Here is a 21,315-nt window from a genome sequence, read left to right as displayed (position 1 = left end):
AGCACTGCACCACAAAGCACCACCCAGCAGCATGGTGACACTCAGCCGCTCCCATGTCAGATCCCATGGGGGACATCGGAGCACTGGATAACCAAACCTGCCCCCAGCCCTGCCAGGAGCTCCCCATCACCCACTAAATCTGATAAGCTATCAGCCAGCACCACAATTAGTGGGACAATTAAGGACAAAAAGCCAGATTTTGAGCTTATTTGCCACCAGTGTAAGTACAGGATAAGTGACCTGGCTGCTCCCAGGGATCACGAGGGTCTGTGACCCTCCCAGCCACTGCATTAAATGCAGTTGGTTCCTCTCTTTTTTTAAAAAAAAAAAAAAAAAGTAAAATAGGAATCATCTCCCAGCATCTGAACACTTGACTGCCGGGATTGCAGTGTGAGAGGAGGAAACGAGACCATCTGGTGAGGCTTTGGCACAGCCTGGATCAGCAGGGAAGGGGAACTCCCTGGAGCCCAGGCGAGGGTTTGGGAGCACAGATACAAGGCAGGTTCCTGGTCTCCACACACCTGGCAGAGCAGGCTTGAGCTTTTCCAAGCTCCAATGCCCTAGAGGAAGGAGGAAAAATGAATTGGAGGAAGATTAGGAGCAAAGCAGCAGAGGCTTAGTCTAAGTTACAGCATTTTGCTTTGATTAAAGCAGACAGACAAACCCCAGCTGCCTTCCCGGGGTCCCACCACCAAACCTCTACCCTAGCATTCCACCAGTTGCTGGGTGACCAGTGCAGGCTGGAGTATCCCTCTGGGATCAGTTCTGGCTGAATCCAATCCCTGCTGCCTCCTTCAGCGCTTGCATCCTACCCTGTTTGCCAGTGATGCTGTAAGCAAGCCCCCAGGGAGGGAAGGCATTTACATAGCCAGAGCTCACTACTCCACACCTGGGGGTCACTCACCTGCAGCAGACACTGCAAGGAAGGATTTTTGGGGTGGGTTTCTCATCCCCACTGCACAAGCCAAACAATCCCCAACAAGTTTGGTTGCAGAAGGACAATCCCTGAGCAGCCCATTCCCACACCCTCCAGCTCACTGCCTGTATCCCTGATGGTTTCCCAGTCTGACCCATCCCTACTGATTGCCCAGGGCAGCCAGACCATGCGGGATCATGCAGAGGCCATGCTGGAGACTCAATTGCAGCTCTCTACAGGAATACAGCCATGAAAACACGCTGCCTCCCCTGTCCCAAAAGCAGCAGGAGGACAGCACAGCCCCCAGGCTCTCCCCATCAACACCCTGCACCCCTCTACCCTCTTCTCTCTCTTCCCAACCCAAGTCCAAAGCAAAGAAAGAAAGGAGAGAAAAGGGGAGAAAGAAATAAACTAAAACAAATGAAAACCAAAACAAAAAGCAGCAGTTGGGAGGCAGCCTTGTTAGGACAACTCAGCAAAATAAAATTCCGGTTTATTGTTGGACAACATTGTTTCACACATACATCAAACAGGCCAAAAAAAAAAGAAAAAAAATAAAAATAAACAGCAACTTCATAGACAGAAAAAAAAAAAGAAAACCTTTTTATCTTTGGCCTTGCCACCTCATACAAACCACGATCTATGGTACAGCTAAAGTACATACACAAAAAAAGTTACTGGAATGCTCAGAATAAGATTGTAAATTTTTTTTTTGCATTTTTGTCTTTTTTTTTTTTAATTTTTTTTTTACAAGGTTTTGTTTTATTCTCCTTTGAGATAATGGTTTGGGCCTGGTCACACCACAAGTAAAGTCAGAGATAGGTAACAAGAGAGATATACACTTCAAAGCCCCCCTTTTGGTCAATCCGAGATCACTTAAAAATGGCGGACCTCCTAACAATATGTACAAAAATATAAAATGTAAATAAAAAATACAAACAAATTCTCCTTTAAAGTACTTTTAAGAAAGAAAGCAGGGCCTTGAAGTTTTGGTGCTTGGGGGGGAGGGGGTCTGTGGGGGGAAGGGGGGTCTTTCTCTCCCCGCTAACGGGCGAATATCATTTCATGTTCATTGAGTGGCAGCGCCGCGCCGGGGGGCCGGGGACGGGGTTCACTCTACTTGGTGAGGATGACCACGGCGGAGGGGGGAGGAAGGGGGGGGCGTGTGTGGGAAAAGGGAGGTTGCAACAGGAGTCCCAAGGGGGGGACCCGAGGGTGAAGAGGACGCGCTGGCCTTTTTTTGTTGGTTTGTTTTCCTCCTTATTTAAAAAAAAAATAATAATAATTTGCTGCCTAGTCATCTTCGTCGGTTTTCTGCTTCTTGGGATCGACGTCGTCATCCTGGGGGGAAAGCAAAGCCATCAGGAAAGGGGACAGGGTGAGGGGCTGCTAGGGGCTGGTGAGAGCCACACAAAGGCAGAGAGTGAGGCAGGGGAGGGTTTTGGGTCCCCCTCCTGCCTCAGGGACAAGGTCAGAGCAACACAAGTGTTTCTCCCCCCTCAGGCAACATCCTCTCTTCACAGTCAGCTTGGGGAGCCCCTGAACACCCACCCCTGTCCCAGCCTGCCATGAGCACCCAGGGGCTCCCCAACCCAGGACCAGCAGCTCCATTCAGTGGGAGCAGACACCCCACTAACCAGGCCAGTATATATATACATGGAATTGGGCTGTGTCCCCAGAGAGACACAGGGAGCACACAGGCAGGGCATCCCAGCCCCGGAGCCAGCCTGGCCTCTCCAGCCCCACTGACACCCTTTAAGCCCTCTAGGGACATGGGTGGCTCTGAGGGGTTGCCTGCTCTTCCTACCTCATCATCCTCAGCTGCCCGTTTGCCTGTGGCTCCCTCAGCTTCGTCGTCATCATCGCCGTCCTCTTCCTCACCTGCACAGAGGAGAAAGGGAGGAATGTGAGATCCTCTGGGAGAGTTCCAGTACCATGCACCTCCCATCTGGGTTTAATCCTGGCTCAGGCCCACACTGCAATGCCATGTCCCATCTCCTCAGCTGGCACAACCTCTGCTCAGGACAGCAGGTGATAGAAGACACAGTGGCTTTCCTGGCATCCCCCAAATGACTTGACCCACCAAAGGGGAGATAAGAAATTGGCAGCATCGAGTTTGGCTCACACTGTGCTTGTAACACAATGGGATGGCAAAACCACCACCTACCATGAGCACCGAAATCATGGCAAAAATGGGGGGAAAAAAAAGGGAGAGGAAAAAACTTTCTAGTGGCTGCTCTGCCTAACCACTCCAGATTACTTCTGCTTCCCTTCGCAGCTATTAGTCCATCTTTAATGAGTTAAGAGAGCCAGAACGCATTAGTTCTGAGTCAGAACACTTTCTAATTATCAGAACAGCAAACAAATGCTTCCAACTTATCTTACAGCCAGCCAGGAGGATGAGCAGTGAGCTCTGGGCTTTGACCCACTTTGAGCTCAAATAGGCCAGTGGATCAGAACGACTGAGTCAGTCACCTTAGGCCAGTTTTGGGGGCTCTGGAGCAAGACCAGAGGCAGAACAGCTTCTCGGCTGCAGAGACGAGTCTCTTGTGTAACAGGAGACCCTACTAAAACTTAGAGCGTTAAGGCCAGTAAGCTGGCTTTAAATCCCTGCCACGAGCCACATGTATGGACAGCCGGGGGGATTAAGGTCAGCCCATCCTCCCTTCCCCTCTCCTCTCCCCGGCGTGTGCCCAGCCGTGGCGTGGCCCATGTGGCGGGAAGGGCCAAGATTAGCTCCCAGCAATGGATCAACACCCCAGCAGCCATCACATGCACGGGGCCAGCCAGCAGGTCAGGTGACAGTGCCAAGCTGATTGGGAGCATTTTTAGTTCTTTGAGCTGCTTTAAGCAAAGCAAATAATGAGATGGGATGGAGAGATGGGCGAGGAAAATATACCCTCAAGCTCTCCTCTGCTGTCAAACTCCAGGAGTCTGGCTGCAAGTCTTGGCTAAAAAAGCTGATGCAAGCTGTACTTGCTGCCTTTAAATCTCTCTCCTGCAGCGCTCAGGTGCAGCTCTCAGGCAGGGATCGCCCGAGGGCAGCAAGCGTGGACAGACAGAGCCCATGCCAGCGGTCAGAGCCCGTGCCGGATCCCTGCAAGGCATCAGCACCTCCAGGCACTCTGTGCCAAATCATGCCTGTGCTCGGTGAGCTGGGAAGAGCAGGGCTGGCACTGCGGGACCGAAGCTCCCCAAGCTTGTCACAGCAGTATCCAAGCAACACTTCCACCCCACACATGCGCCTGCAGCACACGCATCCTCCTGCTCCTGCCCAAGGGGAGTGGGGAGAGGCAGAGCTGAGGGTAAATGGGCTCAACAGCACATAACAGTACTGCACTCTGTCCCCAATGGTTAACATCTCAAGTATGAAGAGGGTCACGATTTCCAGTTTTTCCCCGTGAACCAATTCCTACCAAAGCACACAGCAGGCTGCTGTGAGAGTGCCACTCCAAAGGAGGCAGCTTTTCCTGCTCACACTGTTTGAATAGTCACTGGTCTAATGGACATTGAATTTCTAGCCCTGTCCCTGTCTCCTAAAACTAACCATCAGGTTAGTAGGTCAGCACGTAAACCAAAAATTCACAGGGGATTAACCTAGTAACAGCTAATCAGGGCCCCCAAGCACATTTCAGCATAACAAGAATGGTTTTCTCACAGCCTTAACGAGCGATAAAAATAAACAACGTTATTCATCCAAGCAGATCTTGGGAAAAAAATAATAGCAGGGAGGGTGAGAAGTGATTCGGCAAGTCACTGCTGGATTTCTGGTCGCTGCTGCCAAAACCCACTTCCAGGCTGGGTTAGGTCAGGAAGCAGGGGAGGGCAGGGAGACACAGGACATTGCAGACAGGGAAGGTTCAAAGCAAGTCTGTCTACTTCCATTGGAGGAGCAGGCAAGAGCCACAGGTTCCTCTGCCAGTTTCCATATAGCCCAGAAAAGGGCTGGGAGAGGGGGCCACATAAGCCTCTCAGCACGCTGCTCCACAAACAAGGATGGTGAGCCATCCTCTGTGCCTGGGCAAGGTATGGCCACCCAGGGCTGTCCCTGTCCCACTGGCCGGGGCTCACACCTGCAGCGGCTGCTGCGATCACCGGAGTCAAGGGCAGATTTTACTACTCGCACGGAAGAGCTAATGCGCTTATTCAGCGCCGCGGTGCGGTGCCGTCTGGCCAGAGGGAGGGAGGGAGGGAGGAATCTGCCCTCAACCTGCTGGAAGGGATTCAAGGCTGACTTCACTCCCAGCACTCTGGGCGAGTGAGGAAGGAGCAAGCCTGGCCGGCAAGAGCTGCCTGGCCGCAGCCGCGAGGGGGAGATGCTGCTCTCCAGGAGCCTGCTGTCCAGGGCAGGACACAGCCACGGGATGGGGGTGGGTGGAACAAAGAAAAGTTACCATCACCCTCTTCCTCCTCGTCCTCTTCCTCACCACCTTCCTCTTCCTCTTCGTCTACTTCGTTGTCAGCCTCCTGCTCTCCGTTTTCCTCGTTCTCCTTGGCAAGACAAAACATCACTTAAAAAAATGCACCGGGGAAGGGAGAAGGGGGAAGAGATGTTCAGCACAAGTGCATGTTCCCACCTTTCCTGCTGAAAGCAAAGCACCAGCCCACCGGAGCCCTGGGTGCGTGTCCCACTTCCTGCCTGCCTCCACTCGACCCAGACAGCCCAGGCATGAAGAATCAAGCCTATAGTAAAACTCGGGGCTGCAGTTTTGAGATAAAGACTGCAGAGGGTCTTGTGCCACACTGAAATGTGGCACACTGAATTTCCCCGGGATGTTAAAAATAGAAGACCAAGGGGTTTACTTGTACACAATGTGTTTCCCTGCTCAACTGGTAGTAACATTGTAAATCCAGGCGTTCTTTTCTTTTTCCTCTTTTTTCAGTCCCTAGAGAGGAGGTGGCACTGGACAGCCTCACAGGGCTGTCAGGGAGGAGATCCAAGCCCAGCCCTTCGCTTCTGCACACACATGAACTCTCCACAGGCTGGGAAGTATCTGTGTAACAGGAAGCGCCAAAGGTTCGAGAGCTCTGCAGGGCTCAGTGCTGCCATTTGAAGGGGTCTCATGAGTAGGGTTGGGGACAAGCTTGCAGCAAAAGTAGGAAGAGAGAGGAAAACGAACAGGCATTGGTGTAAGGGCTGCCTCTCCCTGCAGATTGCAGCCATACTCACAGCATTGCCGTTGGCTGGTGCATCTCTGCCATTTTCTGTTTCTTCAACAACTTCCTTCTTCTCTTTTAGATCCTGGAAGGAGCAGAAAAGCAGAGAAGTCACCCCGATTCCAGTTGCCTGGGTCAGAGAAGCTGCAGATCAGGTGTGAAAAACACAGTCTGAGAGCGAGTGCAGGAGATGGTTTCTCTTCACACCGATTTGTTCTGTGATTTGGTCGCCACGTTCTGGCTCCTCCTTGGGAACGGGAAAACATGGGGGCGAATCTCAATCCAAGTGAGCCTTGCCAGAGAGCAGCTATCTAAAAAAGAGACTGCTCTGTTTCACCTCTGAGCTCCCAAACAGACAGAGCTGGCCGCCTGCATATGCTCAACAGCAGCAGAGCTGGCTGACTGCCCATCTTAGCACAGTCCACGCAAGCTCCTGCAATGCCATGGAGAGCCGGCAGCCCTGTCCAAGGGACAGGCTCTGCCGCCCCGGGGCTGCGGGCAGCCATGGCTGCTCGGTACCTTCGCCGCAGGAACAAATCCCAGGGACTCATTAGCACGGGCTGTGGTCTCTGCCCTGCCTGGGGAAAAGCACACAGCAAATATTACACGCCTGGTCTTTCTCACAGTGGCAGAGAGGAGGCTCCGGCATCCAGCTTGCAGCTCTAAGTGTAACAGGATGGGGTGGGGGAAGAAGTCTATTTTTACACCGCTCCAAGAGCCGTGCCTGGCTAGTTCGGTTCAAATCTCCACAGCGAGCAGAGAGAGGAGAGCAGGAGCTTGTGTGTTTTCGCTATTGATCACTGTCAAAATGTCATGCCAAGTCGCTCAGCAAACAGGCTGAGAGGATCCAACTTTATGTTCCCGCATAAAGAACACTTGGATTTAACACTGGCATCTCTGCTTGCATCCTCCTCCCCCCTTCTGTTCCTTCATCAGCTGGAGCAAGATGCTTCAAAGGAGCGCTACCCCAGCCAAGGAAAGCAGAGGCCCTTCCCCAGGGCCAGCAGCACAGCCACTGCCAGCGGCCACGAGGTGTTTAAAAGTTGTTGGGAGCTCCCGGCTCCGCTGTGGTGGCTTTGCCCCCTCCCACCTGCCCTTTGCAGCGGCCGTGCCGCCCACGGAGAGCGAGCGGGCACTTTCACTCCCGCAGAGCCACTGTCTCGTGGGAACATCAGCAGGGAAGAGCACGGCCCTGGCTCTACTGCGAACATTACTCCGTTCTGGGAGGGTTTCTACTCCCCTGCAGGCTGCTCAGGGAAGGCAGTAACTTAAATGCACAGATGCTGTTACCAGAGACAGCCAAGCTGCCAGCTGAGGAAAGACTTTCTCTGGAAGAAAGCTTTGGGGTGACAACACCTGTTGATCAAACCTCACCTAAGCAAACCAACCCAGGAGTCTGGGGTAAAACAAACACAGAAGCTCCCTCCTCTTTTCACTGCTCAGACACAAATCCCAGGCCATCTCCTCCATGCTACCCAGTTCCATCAGTTTTACACCATCAGTAGCTCCAGCTTCCCTATTCCCCCAAGCCTGATCACAACCATTTTGCCTCTCACACACCATTGCACTGCAACCGCTGCCTCACACCAGGCACGCGGGCACGAGGGAGGCAAAGCACTTCCCAAGTTAAACACAGCAAATCAAGCAGTCAGAATTTCCACATCTGTACCCGATGGTTCTTTTTAAAAGAAGTTGTTCACAGAATGTAAGCAATTCTCCCAGTGAAGGAACAACTCACTCTTGGACATTTTAGCTGGACAGATCTTCAGCTCTGACCTTTCCCGCACCACTGAAAATCCTCTCAGTTTAACCACCATCACGATGCCAGGTCATGAAGTTTGTGCTAGCAACAGTGTTGCAGAGAGCACCACAGCTTCTCCCTTTCCCAGTCCAAGTCCAACACAAACAGACGTGAGCAGGAGCCTCCAAACCGGGAGCCGGTACAGCAGCAGGGCTGCTTCAGCGCCAAGACTGGGACACAGCCTCTAATTATAGGTGTGGTGAGGCTGTTTGTCTACGGAATAGCAGCGCTGTGGAGCCGCACACCGCCGCTCTGGGGAGCTGCACCTTCTCGCCGGCCCTGGTCCCGGCAGGATCCCGGTGGGAAGGGCGGGAGCCGGGACCTGCCGCAGCCGGGACCTGCCGCGCCTCCCGCCGGCAGGGGGCACCTCCGCGCCGCCACGCGCTCGGCCGCCGTTCAAACCGCGCGCCACTCTGCGCGCCCCGCTGATTGGCCGGCGGCCAGCGCGGCGCCCCGCGGGCTGCCGGGAGCTGTAGTCCCAGCGGGGGCGGACTCCGGCGCCAAGGGCCGCACGTGGTGGGCGCCCCTCGGCACCGGCCGGGGGCGGCGCCGGGGCGGGGCAGGACCCTCCGGCCCCATCCCCGCCTCCCGGGAGCGCTCCGGACGGCGAGGCGGGACGAGGGCGAACGGCCTCGGTGACTCCGCGCCTCTCGGGGAAGAAGGAGGGGGGGGTCACCTTGCCGCCGTGCGCGCCTCCGCCCGCCCGCTCTGCGGCGCGGACCCCCGTCCGCTGCCGGGAGGGCGAGCCGGGGACAAGGCCCCCTTCCCGCACACGGTAAAGGGCAGGGGAAGGTTAACGGCGAACTTGGCCCGGTTCCCCCCAGGGAGGGATGGGGATCGACCCGCCTCGCCACTTCCCGGCAGCGGGAGAGCCGGAGGCGGCAGGGACCGAGCGGCGGCCCCGGAGCGGAGACAGGGCAGGCGGGATGGGGGCACGGCTGCGGAGCGGGAAACAGAAGTGAAAACGAAATCTGCCAGAAACGGCGTTTTGTTGGCTGTTTCTTATAAGCCATCCCCCCCGTTGTATTGTTTTTTTCCCCCTCCAACCGCGCTTCCCCCGGGAGCGGCGCGACCCGCGGCCGGCCGGGGCGCGGGGTGAGGAGGCCACCGGGCACGTCTCCCGCCGCTTTCCCACGCACCGGCCCGGGTCGGGTCCCCCCGCAACTTTCCCGTCCGCGGCCCCGGACTCGGCGGGGCGCACGGCGACCGCTCGGGGATCACGGTCCCCCCGGGGGACGCTCCGCCGCCCCTCGCAGACAAAGGCGTGCGCCGGGAGCCGCAGCGCGGACTCCCGGGAGAGCCTCTCCCGCCCGGTACCGGCGCTCCCCAGCCGCTTCCCCTCACCTCCGGCACCGAGCCGCAAAGTTATCCCGCTGCGAGGAGGTCGGGCCGGAGCCCCCAGCCCCACCGCATCTCCACCGTGGGGGTACCCCCGTCGGGGCAACTCCGAAAATAGCAACGGACCCCTCGGGCAGCTCCAGCGCACACCCTCCACCCGCCCCACCTCGGAGGGCGACTCCGAAATAGCAACCCCCCATTAGGGGCAGTCCCAATAGAGCAACTGCCCCCCCCCCCTTCCGGGGGGGGCAACGCCGAAATAGCAACTGTTCCCCTTCCCCGAGGGGTAACACCGACACCGCAATCGCCCCTCCCGCATCAACCGGGCGCAACTCCGAAATAGCAACCGCCCTCCCACCCCCCTTTTCGGCAGCAACTCCACAACAGTGACCGCCCCCCATCCCTCCAGTGCGTGTTCCGGAGCGCTTCCCCCCGCGCCCCCCCGCAGGGACGGGGCCGAGCGGGACCCAAGTTTGACGGGGCTGTCAAGCTCCCGCACCGCAGATTGAATGAGCGAGCGCTGCCGGGTGCCGGGGCACAGCCGTGCGTGTCCCCCCCCCGGGCTCCTCGAGCCCCTCCGCGGCGGGACGGCCGGCTGCTGTTCCCCGCGAAGGCTGGAGGGAGCGGGACGCGGCGCGGCTCAGCAGTACCGGCGAGGGCGGCGAGCACGTTTCCCGCACGCTGTAGACAAAGGAACGGCGCTGGCAGCCCCGCACGGCGAGCACGGCGGCGCCGGCTCCACACCGCGCCGCGCCGCCAACTTCAACGCGGGGGACGGAGGGGGAAGGGGGGAAAGGAGGGGGCGGGACGGGCAGGGGGAAAAAAAAAAAAAAAAAAAAATTACCAAAAAAAAAAAGAAAAAAAAAAAAAAAAAGAGGAAATCGCCAAAAATCCGTCGGAAAGAAAAATTAAAAAGGGGGGGAAGAAAAAAAAAAAAAAAAAAAAAAAAAAACAAAACAAGCCGCGGGGTGCGAGGCGGCGGCGGGTCGCTCACCTTGGCGGAGATCTCGGCGCTGGTGTCCACGGCCGCGTCGGACATGGCGGGGGCGTGCGGGGCTGTGTCGCGCGGGGCTGCGGCGGCGCGGGCGGGCGGGCAGAACAATGCCAAGATGGCTTTGCGCGAGCCAGTGGGGACTCACGCGGCGCCGCCGGCCCCTCTTATAGAGCCGGGGGGCGGCGCGCGCGCTGCCCCGCGCCGCGCCCCATTGGCCGCGCGCGCCGCGGCCGCCGGGCGCCCATTGGCCGCGGCGCAAACAATGGGGCACGGCCGCTTAAAGGAGCCCGGCGGCGCCACTGCGGCGATGAGTTGGGGCCCGGCCTCAGCCGTGTGGGCGAGGCGCGGGGCGCCGGCGAGCGCACAGGCCACGCCCCCCTCCCCGCGCGCTGCCCCCGCCCCCGCCGCCTCCGCCCCGCCCCTCCCGCCGTATGAGGCGGCGGGAGCGCCCCCCCTCCCTGCCCTTCCCCTCACTCCCGCCCGCCGCCTGCGGAGGGGTGCGGGGGAAATAACAAGAGTTAAAAATAAGAATAATAACAGTAATGCGGGAGAACCGGCGCTGCGCGCCCTCCCCGCCCCCCCGCTCCCCCGAGGCTGCCGGTGGTGCCGGGGCAGCCCCGTCTCCTCGGTACCCCGCTAACCGCCCCCCCCCCCAGCCTCACCAAGCCGTGTTTTCGGCCCCGCGGAAACTTTGGGCACAACAACAACGGCGGCCGCCCCCGGGGGGAGCGGGGAGGGGCGGCCCGCCCAGCCCGCCGCGCAGAAATGCGGGATTCCCACCCGTTTGCTTATTTTACAGTTAAAAAAAAAGAAAAAGGAAAAAAAAAACCACGCACGCAAGCCACCTCAACTGCCCCCGCCTTGCGCGAGCTCAGAGCTTGGGGCGCACTAGGAGTTTCCCCACGCTCCCCTTCCGCAGTCTCCCGTTAAAACACGGCCGTGCTCCCACCGCCCGCAGTCACCAGGGCAGCTTCTGCCCCCGAACCCCCCCTGCCGCGGGGTAACGGGGCACTGGCGCCGCGAGTGAGGGAGCTCTGCCACACTCAAGATGGCGCCAACAGCCCTTCGCGGGGCAACCACACGGTTGTGCCACCCCCTGGTAGCCGCTCCGCCACCCGCAACGGCCCCGCGGGCGAGATAACGCCGCGAGCGAACGTCCCCCGGTGCGGAAAGCGCGAAGGAAGGGGCAAAAAGGTGCGAAAAAGCGCCCCCCGGACGGAGCAGCGCGGCTGCCACACTCAACATGGCCGCTGGGGCGAGGCCGATCTTGTCCTCGGAGGGCGGGATATAGCGATCGGGCGGTGCGGATTGGCCGGCAGCGCCGGGCGAACGCTGAGCTGACGCTTTGCGGCTTCTTATTGACTGAGGCGCCTGTCTGTTAAAGGCGAAGCGGTTTTGAAAACCCGGAGGCGGAGCGCTGGAGCGGAGTTGGGGTTGCCTGGTCGGGGCTCCGGGGCGTCTGCCACGGGCAGGGTTGTGGTGGTCCCGGTTGGGGGAAGCCGGGCGGCCCCAGGGTTGATCCCGCAAAGCTTCGGGAGAGCTGCCGAGGAGCCATGGCAGCCCCTGCACCGCCTGGCAGCGGGCGTCGCGGCACGAGGCGTCATGGCTCCGCCACCTCTTGCCCCATCCCCACGTGCATGCCACGGGCGGACACAGAGACGGGGCCCCGCTCCCACGGCAAAATGTCCCTCCCACGAAGCACAGTAGCACCGTAAACGGGCTGGGTTTTGCCTGGGCGCGCCACGGAGCGCTTTTCCCCTTAGCCTTCGCGTCCTGCCCCACGTGGGAGCTGCCCTGAGGGGATGGCGGCGCGGGGGTCGTGAGGGCCGCGGGGCGGTGGCGGGAGCGGGAAGCACCGCGGCGGCTGAGCCCTTGTGGCACCCGCTGACCCTCGGGCTGACCCCGGCCCTGCCCCTGCCGTCTCCCGGCCCCAGGGGCTGCGACCCCACGAGCAACTCTGGCCTTGGATCAGTCGGCACAGCCCTGCCCCACTCACGGCTGAGGGGCACCGCCTGTGTTTTGCCAGGAGGGACTTTTTAGGAACGATGGGTTTCCCACGTTGGGACCTTCTGGGGATGATGGATTTCTCACGCTGGGACCTTTTGGGGACGATGGATTTCTCACGTTGGATGTCCCGCTCTGACCTGGGCGGGAGCAGGGCGAGAGCCTCTCCATGCGCTCAGGGGAAGGAGAGGGCTGTGGAAACCGGGATTTCTGGTCGCTGCTGGCTACGCCTCTCGGTTGGAGTGTTCGAGACAAGGGCAGCTGCTATTCCCGGAGACAGGACTCTATGGGTTTGGGACAGGTTGCTCGCAGGGCTGGAGTCAAGAGCGCCCTCTGCCACAGCCCAGCCGGGGCTGGCGGGCGGCGAGTCTCGAAATGCGTCCGAAAGAGGAAAGGGAAAAAAAAACCCACCCAAGCCCAGCCCGAAAAAAAAGCGCTTCTGCTATAACTTGGCTTTAATGCGTGCCTTCTCCTCAGACTGGGGATGTTTCTTTGAGCTTGGGGTTCCCACGTTTCAGGAAGAGTTAAAAAAAGAAAATGAGATGTGGGATATTTCAGGAAGAAAATTTGGAACTAGGAATCCTCAAGGGATGGTCACACCAGGATCTCACAGAGGACAGGGGACGGGAGGGGGGAGGGGGAAGAAGGGGAGAGAAAAAAAACAACCAAGCTTGGAGTGGAAGCAAAACTGCCTTAAACCACTTCGCGTCGGAAATCCATGTATAGCCCTCTCTGCCGTCCCTCCGAGCAGCGGGATAACCCGGCTGGCGAGTGCCCCTGTGCGTAAGGCAGGGAGAAGCAGGCTCAGCTCGGCGCTTTATGCCTCAGCAGTCCAAAAAGAAACAACAACAACGAAAACTGTTGCCTCTAAAAGGCAGCTGCTGCTTTACCTCTTCTCCACCCCTCTCGGCGGCCGGGGCTGGGCAGCGGCTCCATAGGGAGCGGAGAGAGGAGAAGGAGGGTGGAAGGGGACTTTGTGAAAGTGCCCGATCATCGGGGACAAGAGTTGCCAGGGCTGAGCTCTGCCTGGGACCTCACTCCGTGTGCGGCGGACGATCACTTTGGCAGAGGAGCCGAGGTGCTGGAGGAGGCAGTAGGAGTTTTCCCTCCTTGCTGGCCGTTTCCCTGGCTCAGCAAGTAGCAGCCTCTCTAATCCCCGGCGAAGATCATGCTGCTCGGGCGATTATTTCATCGCGGCAAGCTGCTCCTCGGAGGAAATTCTCATTACGCTCTTCGGAGAGGCAAGGGAGGGGCGACTGTCACTCAGCTGCTCTGGAAGAAACAGAGGGATGAGCCTGCAGCATCCCCGGGCTCCGGCGCATGAGACGTGGTAGTGTTTCTAGGTCAGGCTGGTGATGCGGGACATGAAGCCGTCAGAGATGACATCCTGGCTGTGTCACCTTCTGTTCCTCGGTGGGCAAGGGTTGCACGAGGGGGCCGGGGCTTGGTGGATGTTGGCTCTGGAGGAGCACTGCTGGGGAGGCTGGAGGGGAGGTGGGAAGGAGCTTCGTGTGTGCTCATAGGAGGGAGAGGAGGTGTGTAGAGAACTAGAGCCGGCTCATGGGCCCAAAAACCATTTTGTGAGGCTGTGGGGCCAAGGCTGAGACCTCACTGCAGGAGGCAGGGACTGTGCTTGGAGAGCACTGGCTGCCCCAGCCCAGGGAAGGGCTGAGGAGGCCGCCCTCCTCCCCGTGTCCTGGGCTGCTGCTCCTCCATCCATGCCCATGAACCACGTAAACAGGCGGGAACGGGGCCCTGTGGTGCACTTTAATTAAGGGATGGAGACATCGACTTTGCCTTTCCCCAGAAGATTGCAAAAGGCCCAGGCGGGCCCCGCACTGCAGCTCACGGCCATCCCTGCTCCGACACGCGCTCTGCCCCCTGCGTTACAACACACTGCTCTGACTCACCAGCCGTTCCCAGCCCGCTGCTCCCCGAGCCTGGAGACAGTGCAGGGATCCCCCAGAGGGATGTAGGGAGTCTGACTGCTCTACACCCCGCTGCCAGCACCCAGAGCAGGACTTGGTGGGCAGGATGTGGCACAGTCCCACCGGCATCCCCCTTGGGCACCTGCGTGGAGCCCCAGAGTGAGGACAGCATTCTAGGGGGGTTATCCTCTGTGACTGGAGGATCTGGGAAAGTCAGTGTGACCTCTCTGGGTTCCCTGACCCCAGCAGGCAATGACACCATGGTCACTTGATGTCCAAGATGTTCACTGGCTTCTCTGTGACTCCAGGAAGCCACTGCCCTGGCTGACTGAGAGGTGGTGGCAAGGGAACCCCCTTTCCTGCCTCCCTCAGATGGGTTGTGACAGGAGCCAGGGCCAGGTGGAGAGCAGTAATACACCCCAACACTGCTTCTAATTCTGGTGCTGGCTATGGGCAGGGTGGGGATATGGCAGAGGGGGACCAGGGAAGCCTCCAGTTTGGGATGTTGACTGTTCCAGGGAGCCCACAACAGCAGGATTGGATCCAGAATCTCCTCCCTGGCTGCCAAGGGCCAGTGCCATCGATGCCATGGCCCAGAAGCCAGCACTTAGATCCCTGTCCTTCCCTGCCTGTGTGTTGGGACAACCTCAGCTCATCTGTGAGAGGAGCCCCATGGCCAGGTTTAAAGGCAGCAAAGCTGATTATTGCCTTTTCTCAAGAGAAGGGTGAGGAGGCCATTGGGACAACTTGCCCAAGAGGCAGAGAGAAGAGACCTGTGCTCCAGGGCATGGGCTTGATGAACAACAGCAGTTGTTTCTCTCTTATTAAAATTTTCTGGTTTTCCCCTGGTTTGAAGGCTGGTTGTGACTACAAGTCATGTATCAGGGCAAGGGCCCATCACACGGCGATTACACACCCACACCCTGCCCCAGGCCTGGGCCTTGGGCCAGAGACACAGTTTCATTCCTCAGGGCTCCCATCCCACTGCTAAAAGTGATGCGCGGGAGATATTTGAAAGGAGAGAGAGAGGAAGGCGGGAGGGAGGAGGCAAGTCCAGATTCTCTTCCCTCCCTGCCTCTTCCCAGCACTTTTCAAACACAACACCTTTGCAATGTCTGCTGGAGGAGGGAGAACACCCCCTGCACGTGCCCAAGGCTGGGTGTGTGTTTGGGCAGGGATTGGCACATGCTGTGGCCAGCCCCAGGCACATGACCCCAATCCTGCCCTGCTCTCTGTCCCCCTTTCCTCCCACTGTCCCCAGCAGGACACCACCCAGAGCCACTTCACAGGAGTCCCCACCCAACCAGAACCACTCTTCTGCCCCAAACCAGCCATGGGGTGTCCATGGCTGTCATCCTGCAGGGAAAACTGTGTGGAGAGCCACCGCTCCTTCTTATCCCTCCTTGCTGTGCCGGCACACCTGGGAGAAGACGGACACACAACGTGCACACACACACACTCACAAAACCAACCCCAAATCTGGATCAGTATCAGAGAGAATTAATTACTGGCTCATGCATATTCAGATGAGAAACTCAGCTGAACCTGGCGGTGCCTGGGGCGGCCCTGGAAAGGAGAATTCCTCTGGAGAGATATAAATCACCGCTCCCCTCTATCACTTTCCCTGTGGAGCGCTACCTCCTGGGGAAGACTGAACCTTGATTTCCTTTTTTCCCTCCTTCTTCTTCGTTTTCAATCTGCGCAGGGCCCCTGTAATTACAATGGGCTGCTTTAGGGCTTGAGTTATTTATTGGGTAACAGCGACACACCTACCCAGCTCCAGCCGCCTGCCTGCCCTCGTGTCACGGCTTGTCCTGCCTACCCAGCAGCACCCCCCGTGCCGTGCCATGCCGTTCCATGCTGCTTTAGCTCAAGACAGCATGGGCAGCAGCAGCAAACAGGGACCACCAGCCTTACATGATCCACTAAAGACACATCTGTGGTGGTGTAGCCCCTGGAAGCAGGGGCAAGAGCTGGCTCTTGTTTATTGCAAAACACTGAGTCACACACATGTTTGGGATGCCCGGAGCTCACACCAGTTGTGAAATCCTTGGCCCCATTTTACAGGTGGGGAAAGCAAAGCACAGAGCAGGGAGGTGATTTCCTCAGGGTCATCCCCAGACATCGGAAGAAGAACCAATTCCTCCAGCCAATGTGTGACTGGGAAAGAAAACGCCAGCTAAAGCACTCAGCTCAACACTTTGGCTGGTGGGACCCGTCCCCTGTGCCTCTGTTTTGCTTCCTGGTGGGAGTCCTCTGCCCAGCCTCAGCTCTGCATCCCCCTGCTCAACCCCGCTCCCCCACAGGCAGCCCTGTGTGCTCAGAGGAGGCGAGCACTCAGGGCTGGAGACCACATGGCTGGAGGGAATTAAATAATTGATGGACCAGAAGTCTCAAGCAGATACCGAATCTCCAGGGGCAGCATTTGAGAGGCAAAGCAGAGCTCCGGACAAGACCCTTCTCTCTGATATGATGCCAATGTGTCTCATTCCTGCTCAGGGCTTCTGGTGGGCTGAAGATGTCAGCTGCCGGGGATGGGAATGCTCCTCCACTCGCCTCACCTCTCAGCTCGCCCCCCGCACTGCTGAAGCTCTGGAGGGACTGGCCACCTTCCAGCCAGGCAGGGAGGAGCCAGGGGAAAGAGGCCGCTGCTTCCAGGCTGAAACCCTCCTGCATGGGATGGTTCCCACTGAGCAGCACTGTCAGAAAAGCAGGCTGAGCAGGGAGGAGGAAAGAAGTCTGCCAAATCAAGGTGGGTGCTCGGCTCTTCCCTGTACAAGAGTGTGGGGCCACCAGAAAGCATCAGGCTCCACTCCAGAAAGGGACAGCCCTTCTGCCATGGCTGAGCTGTGACCTTCTTGCTGTGGGAGCATGGAGAACGGCTTAAAAATTTACAGACGAAAAGCAACTAGATAAATTCAGCATAGAAATCAGAAGAAGTTAAATCCAACTGTCCCACTCCCTGTTCTGGAGGTCGCTTGGCTCCAAAGCCTCTGTGGGATTGGGTGACAGCCCCTTTCCTGCTCCCTGCCCTCAGCATCATGCCAGAGGTGCTGGTCACTCCCTGCTGGCACAGCCACACTGGGCATTGGGGGGGTCACAAGCTGAGAGGGGCAGCCCCCTGTGCAATGGCCGTGGATCCCAGGCATCAGCCTTGCAGGGTTGCAGCGGCAGGAGAAAGAGGTTTTCCCACCCAAAGCACTGATCCAGAGCTGGCAGGATCTGCCAGGCTGCAGCATGAAGCATCCCTCTGCATTAGACATATTTGTCAATATTTAATCCACCAATAAAAGCGGTGCATGACCAAATTGAATATTTAATTTAATATACGCTAACCAGGAGCCTGCTGGCATTTCACCCAATGGAAAATGTTTGCTGCCCTATCTATCTCTCTTTTTAACAGATCTTTCATGAAAAGCTGTTGGTTTTTTTTTTCTTGGGATTCATTCATATATTTTTTTTCCTTTAGGTAATAACACTATGATCTAAAATTCAGATCATTTACCAACTCAGGAGTTTAATGAACAAGCTGTTTGAATAACCATTTGGACAACTATTAAAAAAAAAGGAGAGAAGAAGAACCCATTTAAAACCTTCAAAATAGCCCCCCCTCCACCAACTTCAGTAATTTGCAGAAGAGCAGTTCCTTCATTTTTTTTCCCTCAGCATACCAGATGAAACAGTTGAGAGTGTTTGAAGTTGGCAAGAACTGCATTTCTAGCTACTGATGTCATGAAAATATAAATTGGCAGATTTTTCACGCTGGGTCAACATGTAGCGATAAGCACAATGCCATACCTTTAGGAGCAGTATTTGTTGGTAAACAGATGGGAAGCAGCCTGTAATGTCCATAGTCAATAGTACACAGCCAATGTGCATTGGTGGGGTGGCTGTCGGAGCAATAAATTGTGGATCTTCCTGGCAGAGCCTGGACCATCCTGTGCACCGACACTGTTGAGCCCGTTGTGGGCAAAACACCCAATGTGGAGAATCACAACAAATAATTTAGAGAGCGCCCTTCTTCAGCGCTCTTAAAACTGCCCATTGACTCATTGCTGCTGCTCCCGTTTCAAGCAACTGGAGGAATCCTTCCTATTTTCCATGCCAAATATAGCAGTTTTTCCAGAAATGCTCAAACACACAAGCCAGGAAGTTTCCCTTCTCCGGGTGAGTCACTGGAAGTTCAGGCTGCAGTTTCGTGATTGCTTCAAGCCGATCGAAATCTGTGCTGCTGCCAAAGGAGCCGTCCAGCTCTGCCGGTGAGCGGCCTCGCTCATTCCTCGTGTAACCACAGTCGGATTAGGGAAGAGTCGAGGATGAAAACAAATTCTGCCTTTTTCTTTTTTTTTCTTAGAATGAGGTTGATTTTCAATCAGATTGTTTGGCCAACTTGTCTCATGGCTCTACAGACTTGAGAGGGGGCTTGTCTGATCCAGGAGATGTGTTATAAGGATGCTGCTTACATCAGAGTGACTCAAGGCAGAGGCAAAGGGGCTATGGACTCCTAACCCCAGGATGGAAACACAGGGAAGATTTCTGCCTGGGAAGGGATTTTCTTTGGTGGCATTTCTCAGATCCTGGATGATGATGTGACTTGCTGCCCATTCCTTTCTAATTGCTGCAAACTTATGGGACCAATTTTAAACAAATTTGACAATGATGTGAGAAGATGATCCTAGATCTTCTTGTAAATGTCCTGGAAACAAGTGGCTAAGCAGATGGGGGACACTCACTAGCACCCCCCCAAGAGTCTGGACACTGCAAACTCAGACCTTTTATTAGTCACCAGAGAATCCACACCAAGCACCATGTTTAAAGTGTGGCTTTGAAGCTGCAGTGTCCCCAGTACTGCTCATCCCTAGGAGTGCAACATAGCTTTTCTCAGCTTTGCCCTCCTGCCCTTTCTTAGTGGATGTGGGGCAAGCATCACTCTTGCAACACTGTGCCCTGGGGTTTTGGGGCTGCAATCTGCTTCTCGGGGCTCCCACGTGGATAAACAAACCACATGGTTTGTGTTTCCAGCGCTTGTGAGAGCTGCAGCTTTCATGGCTGGGGCATCCCCATGGCTCTGTGGCTGCTTTTAAGGAAGAGTAACTGAGGCCAGGAAGTGTCTTGCCAGGTGGTGTGGGTTTGCTTGCTACAAAGGTACTTGCATCTCTGGTGGGATATTTTTAGAGATCAGCAAAGCAGAACAGGTTGAAAATTCCTGCTCTAGAAACTTGCATTATTTTTTCCTTCCTCCCAATGTTTGTTCCATTATTTTTCAGAGACGGAGCTCACCTCTTTGTGGAGAAGCCTTCCTGACAGGCAGTTTCTTTGCTGGCTTTGGAAAGGCATCCCTGCTTGCCTCTGGTCTCTCCCTCCCTCCTCCAAAGGAGCCTCATGGCCAGAGTTTGCTCTTGCTGGCCCTGATCCAGGCAGGCACTTATGCAGGTCACTGCTCCAACTCAGAAGCCAGTGGATCACTCCCAGGATGCCCTGGGGACTAACAGGTTTTCCTGCTCCATCTCCTGAAGAAGTTGAGGAAGGGAAGGGGGTGTCTCAGCTACAGCCAGAGCTGGCTCTGGTGCCGGTCTCTAGGTGAACTGTTAGAGGTGCTGGGATAGTTATTCCCTACCCTATGTGACAGTGCTGTCCTCAGGTTCTGGCACCCCAGGGTGGCAAAGCCACTGGAGTGGGACATGGCAGCTGGGCAGTCCAGGCTAGGAGGGTGCCCACAGACAGTGGCAGGCAACAGGGCAGCACTGGTCCATCATGGACTGCTGGCTGCCACCAAGGAAAGTTCCTCCTTCCAAGGGCTTTGCTTCTTATCTCCAGTATTTCCCATCTCAAAGGGGAAGCTGGAACCAGGCTTGCTATGAAAGCCTCTTGGCAGGCCATGCCACCGTCCCTGCCTGCCCTCCTCCTCCCCAGGGTCCCTAGGGGATATGACAAGGACCAGATGCTCTCCACCTGCAACTCCCTTAGGTCCCTACAGCTCCTGCCCCGCCATGGGTGCATCTCCCACGCAGGGGCCAGGCAGGCTTTGGGACACTTATGGTCCCTTCCCTGATCTGTGTGACTCAGGATATGGGGACAGTTTGAGAGGGGGGCATCCCACAGTGTTCCCCTCTCCCCGCTCACCTGCAGCAGCTTAACTCAACCACTTTGGCTGCCCTGGTGCAACAAGGACTCCTTTTTCTTGTCCCCTGTGATGGGGGCCTGGGTGAGATGTGCAAACCGCTCAGGCTGGACACTTTGTGACAGCCAAAATCCACAGCTGAGAGCTGTCACAGGCCGGGCAGTAGGTGCCTCAGGACAGAGCAGAGATGAGGCAGCCAAGGCCCCGTAGATCTGCTGTTTATCTCCACTTGCATGCTCTGGGTCAGGCTGCAGAAGAGTAAATCACCCCAACCTTCCCCAGCGATGCCGTTTCCAGTCCGTCTGGGACAATGGGGTTCCCACCAGTGCTTCCTGCACCCCACACATCCCGCAGCCAGTACCCCTGAACTGAGGTCTGCTCCTTAGCACAGCCGGGACTCTGCTCCCGTTCCCCGGCTCAACTGCACGGGGCTTTGCCCCAGGATGTGAATTTGGGTGCTGGAATTTATCCGCGGCTGTTTTGGCTGTGGCTGAACTCCACCTCCGGGCAATGACACGTTGTTTCCATAGTAGCTAATGGACTGGAGATGGAAGGGGGAAACACATACCCGCACTAAAAAGGGACTCGTGAGTAATGTGGTTGCTCCCAGCGCAGAGTAGGAACAACTTTCTAGCACTCGAGGAGCCTCTCCTTTGCCCGGCACCTGTGAAGTGTCAAGAGGAGAGTGTGCATGCACAGAGCTGTGCTCGGGGCAGGAGGACGAGGGGGTCCGTGTGGGTGCAGGGGGATTTGGGGGTGCACAGCGCTGGGGAGGGGGCACGTGGTGGCTGTGCAGGGGCAGCCTGTGCAAGAAGAGGGGAGACATGGCAAACATGAGAGCCTGTGGGGAGGGTGCAGCACAAGTGGTGGGGACACATATGGAAGGCACGTGTCTGCGGGGGTGTCTGCACCTTTTCGTGTGTAAAGAGCAGTTCCCGGAGGGAGGAGGGAGCAGCCCATGGCAGACTTGCACTGTGGTGATCTGCTGGAGCTGAGGCTGTCACAGGCTGTAGTGTGGCTGGGATGAGGCAAGCCATGAGTGAGGGCCATGCTCAC

At 57.0% G+C, this 21,315-nt stretch overlaps 1 protein-coding gene across 3 annotated transcripts; it reads right to left on the bottom strand.

Moving 5' to 3' along the window:
• Nucleotides 1-1,375: 1,375 nt before the first annotated feature.
• PTMA (prothymosin alpha) lies at nucleotides 1,376-10,350 on the bottom strand. 3 transcript variants are annotated; one of them, XM_039378069.1, is made up of 5 exons: nucleotides 10,207-10,350; nucleotides 6,087-6,158; nucleotides 5,311-5,407; nucleotides 2,724-2,797; nucleotides 1,376-2,257 (listed from the first exon to the last, which is right to left on the bottom strand). In XM_039378069.1, the coding sequence occupies exons 1-5, from the start codon at nucleotides 10,249-10,251 to the stop codon at nucleotides 2,210-2,212; spliced, it is 336 nt and encodes a 111-aa protein (XP_039234003.1). In that variant the 5' UTR covers nucleotides 10,252-10,350; the 3' UTR covers nucleotides 1,376-2,209. The 3 variants fall into 3 exon arrangements, with proteins under 3 accessions (XP_039234003.1, XP_039234004.1, XP_027606896.1); XM_039378070.1 differs by having other exon boundaries at nucleotides 5,317-5,407; nucleotides 10,207-10,349; XM_027751095.2 differs by having other exon boundaries at nucleotides 5,311-5,404; nucleotides 10,207-10,347.
• Nucleotides 10,351-21,315: the final 10,965 nt, after the last annotated feature.

The sequence above is a fragment of the Pipra filicauda genome, unplaced genomic scaffold, assembly GCF_003945595.2.
Source record: "Pipra filicauda isolate LSUMZ 115617 unplaced genomic scaffold, ASM394559v2 scaffold98_size3848907_pilon, whole genome shotgun sequence".
Classification (NCBI taxonomy): domain Eukaryota; kingdom Metazoa; phylum Chordata; class Aves; order Passeriformes; family Pipridae; genus Pipra; species Pipra filicauda.
Note: the sequence above shows the minus strand (reverse complement) of the source record. Positions and strands in the feature narration are given on the sequence as shown.

Excerpts from the sequence above, each read along its gene's own strand:
- PTMA (XM_039378069.1), bottom strand. The coding sequence starts at position 10,251 with ATGTCCGACGCGGCCGTGGACACCAGCGCCGAGATCTCCGCCAAG. Across the intron at positions 2,798-5,310 it reads CGAGGAGGAAGAGGGTGATG|GTGAGGAAGAGGACGGCGAT; the intron begins GTAACTTTTCTT and ends TCCTCTGTGCAG. Across the intron at positions 2,258-2,723 it reads GGGCAGCTGAGGATGATGAG|GATGACGACGTCGATCCCAA; the intron begins GTAGGAAGAGCA and ends CTTTCCCCCCAG.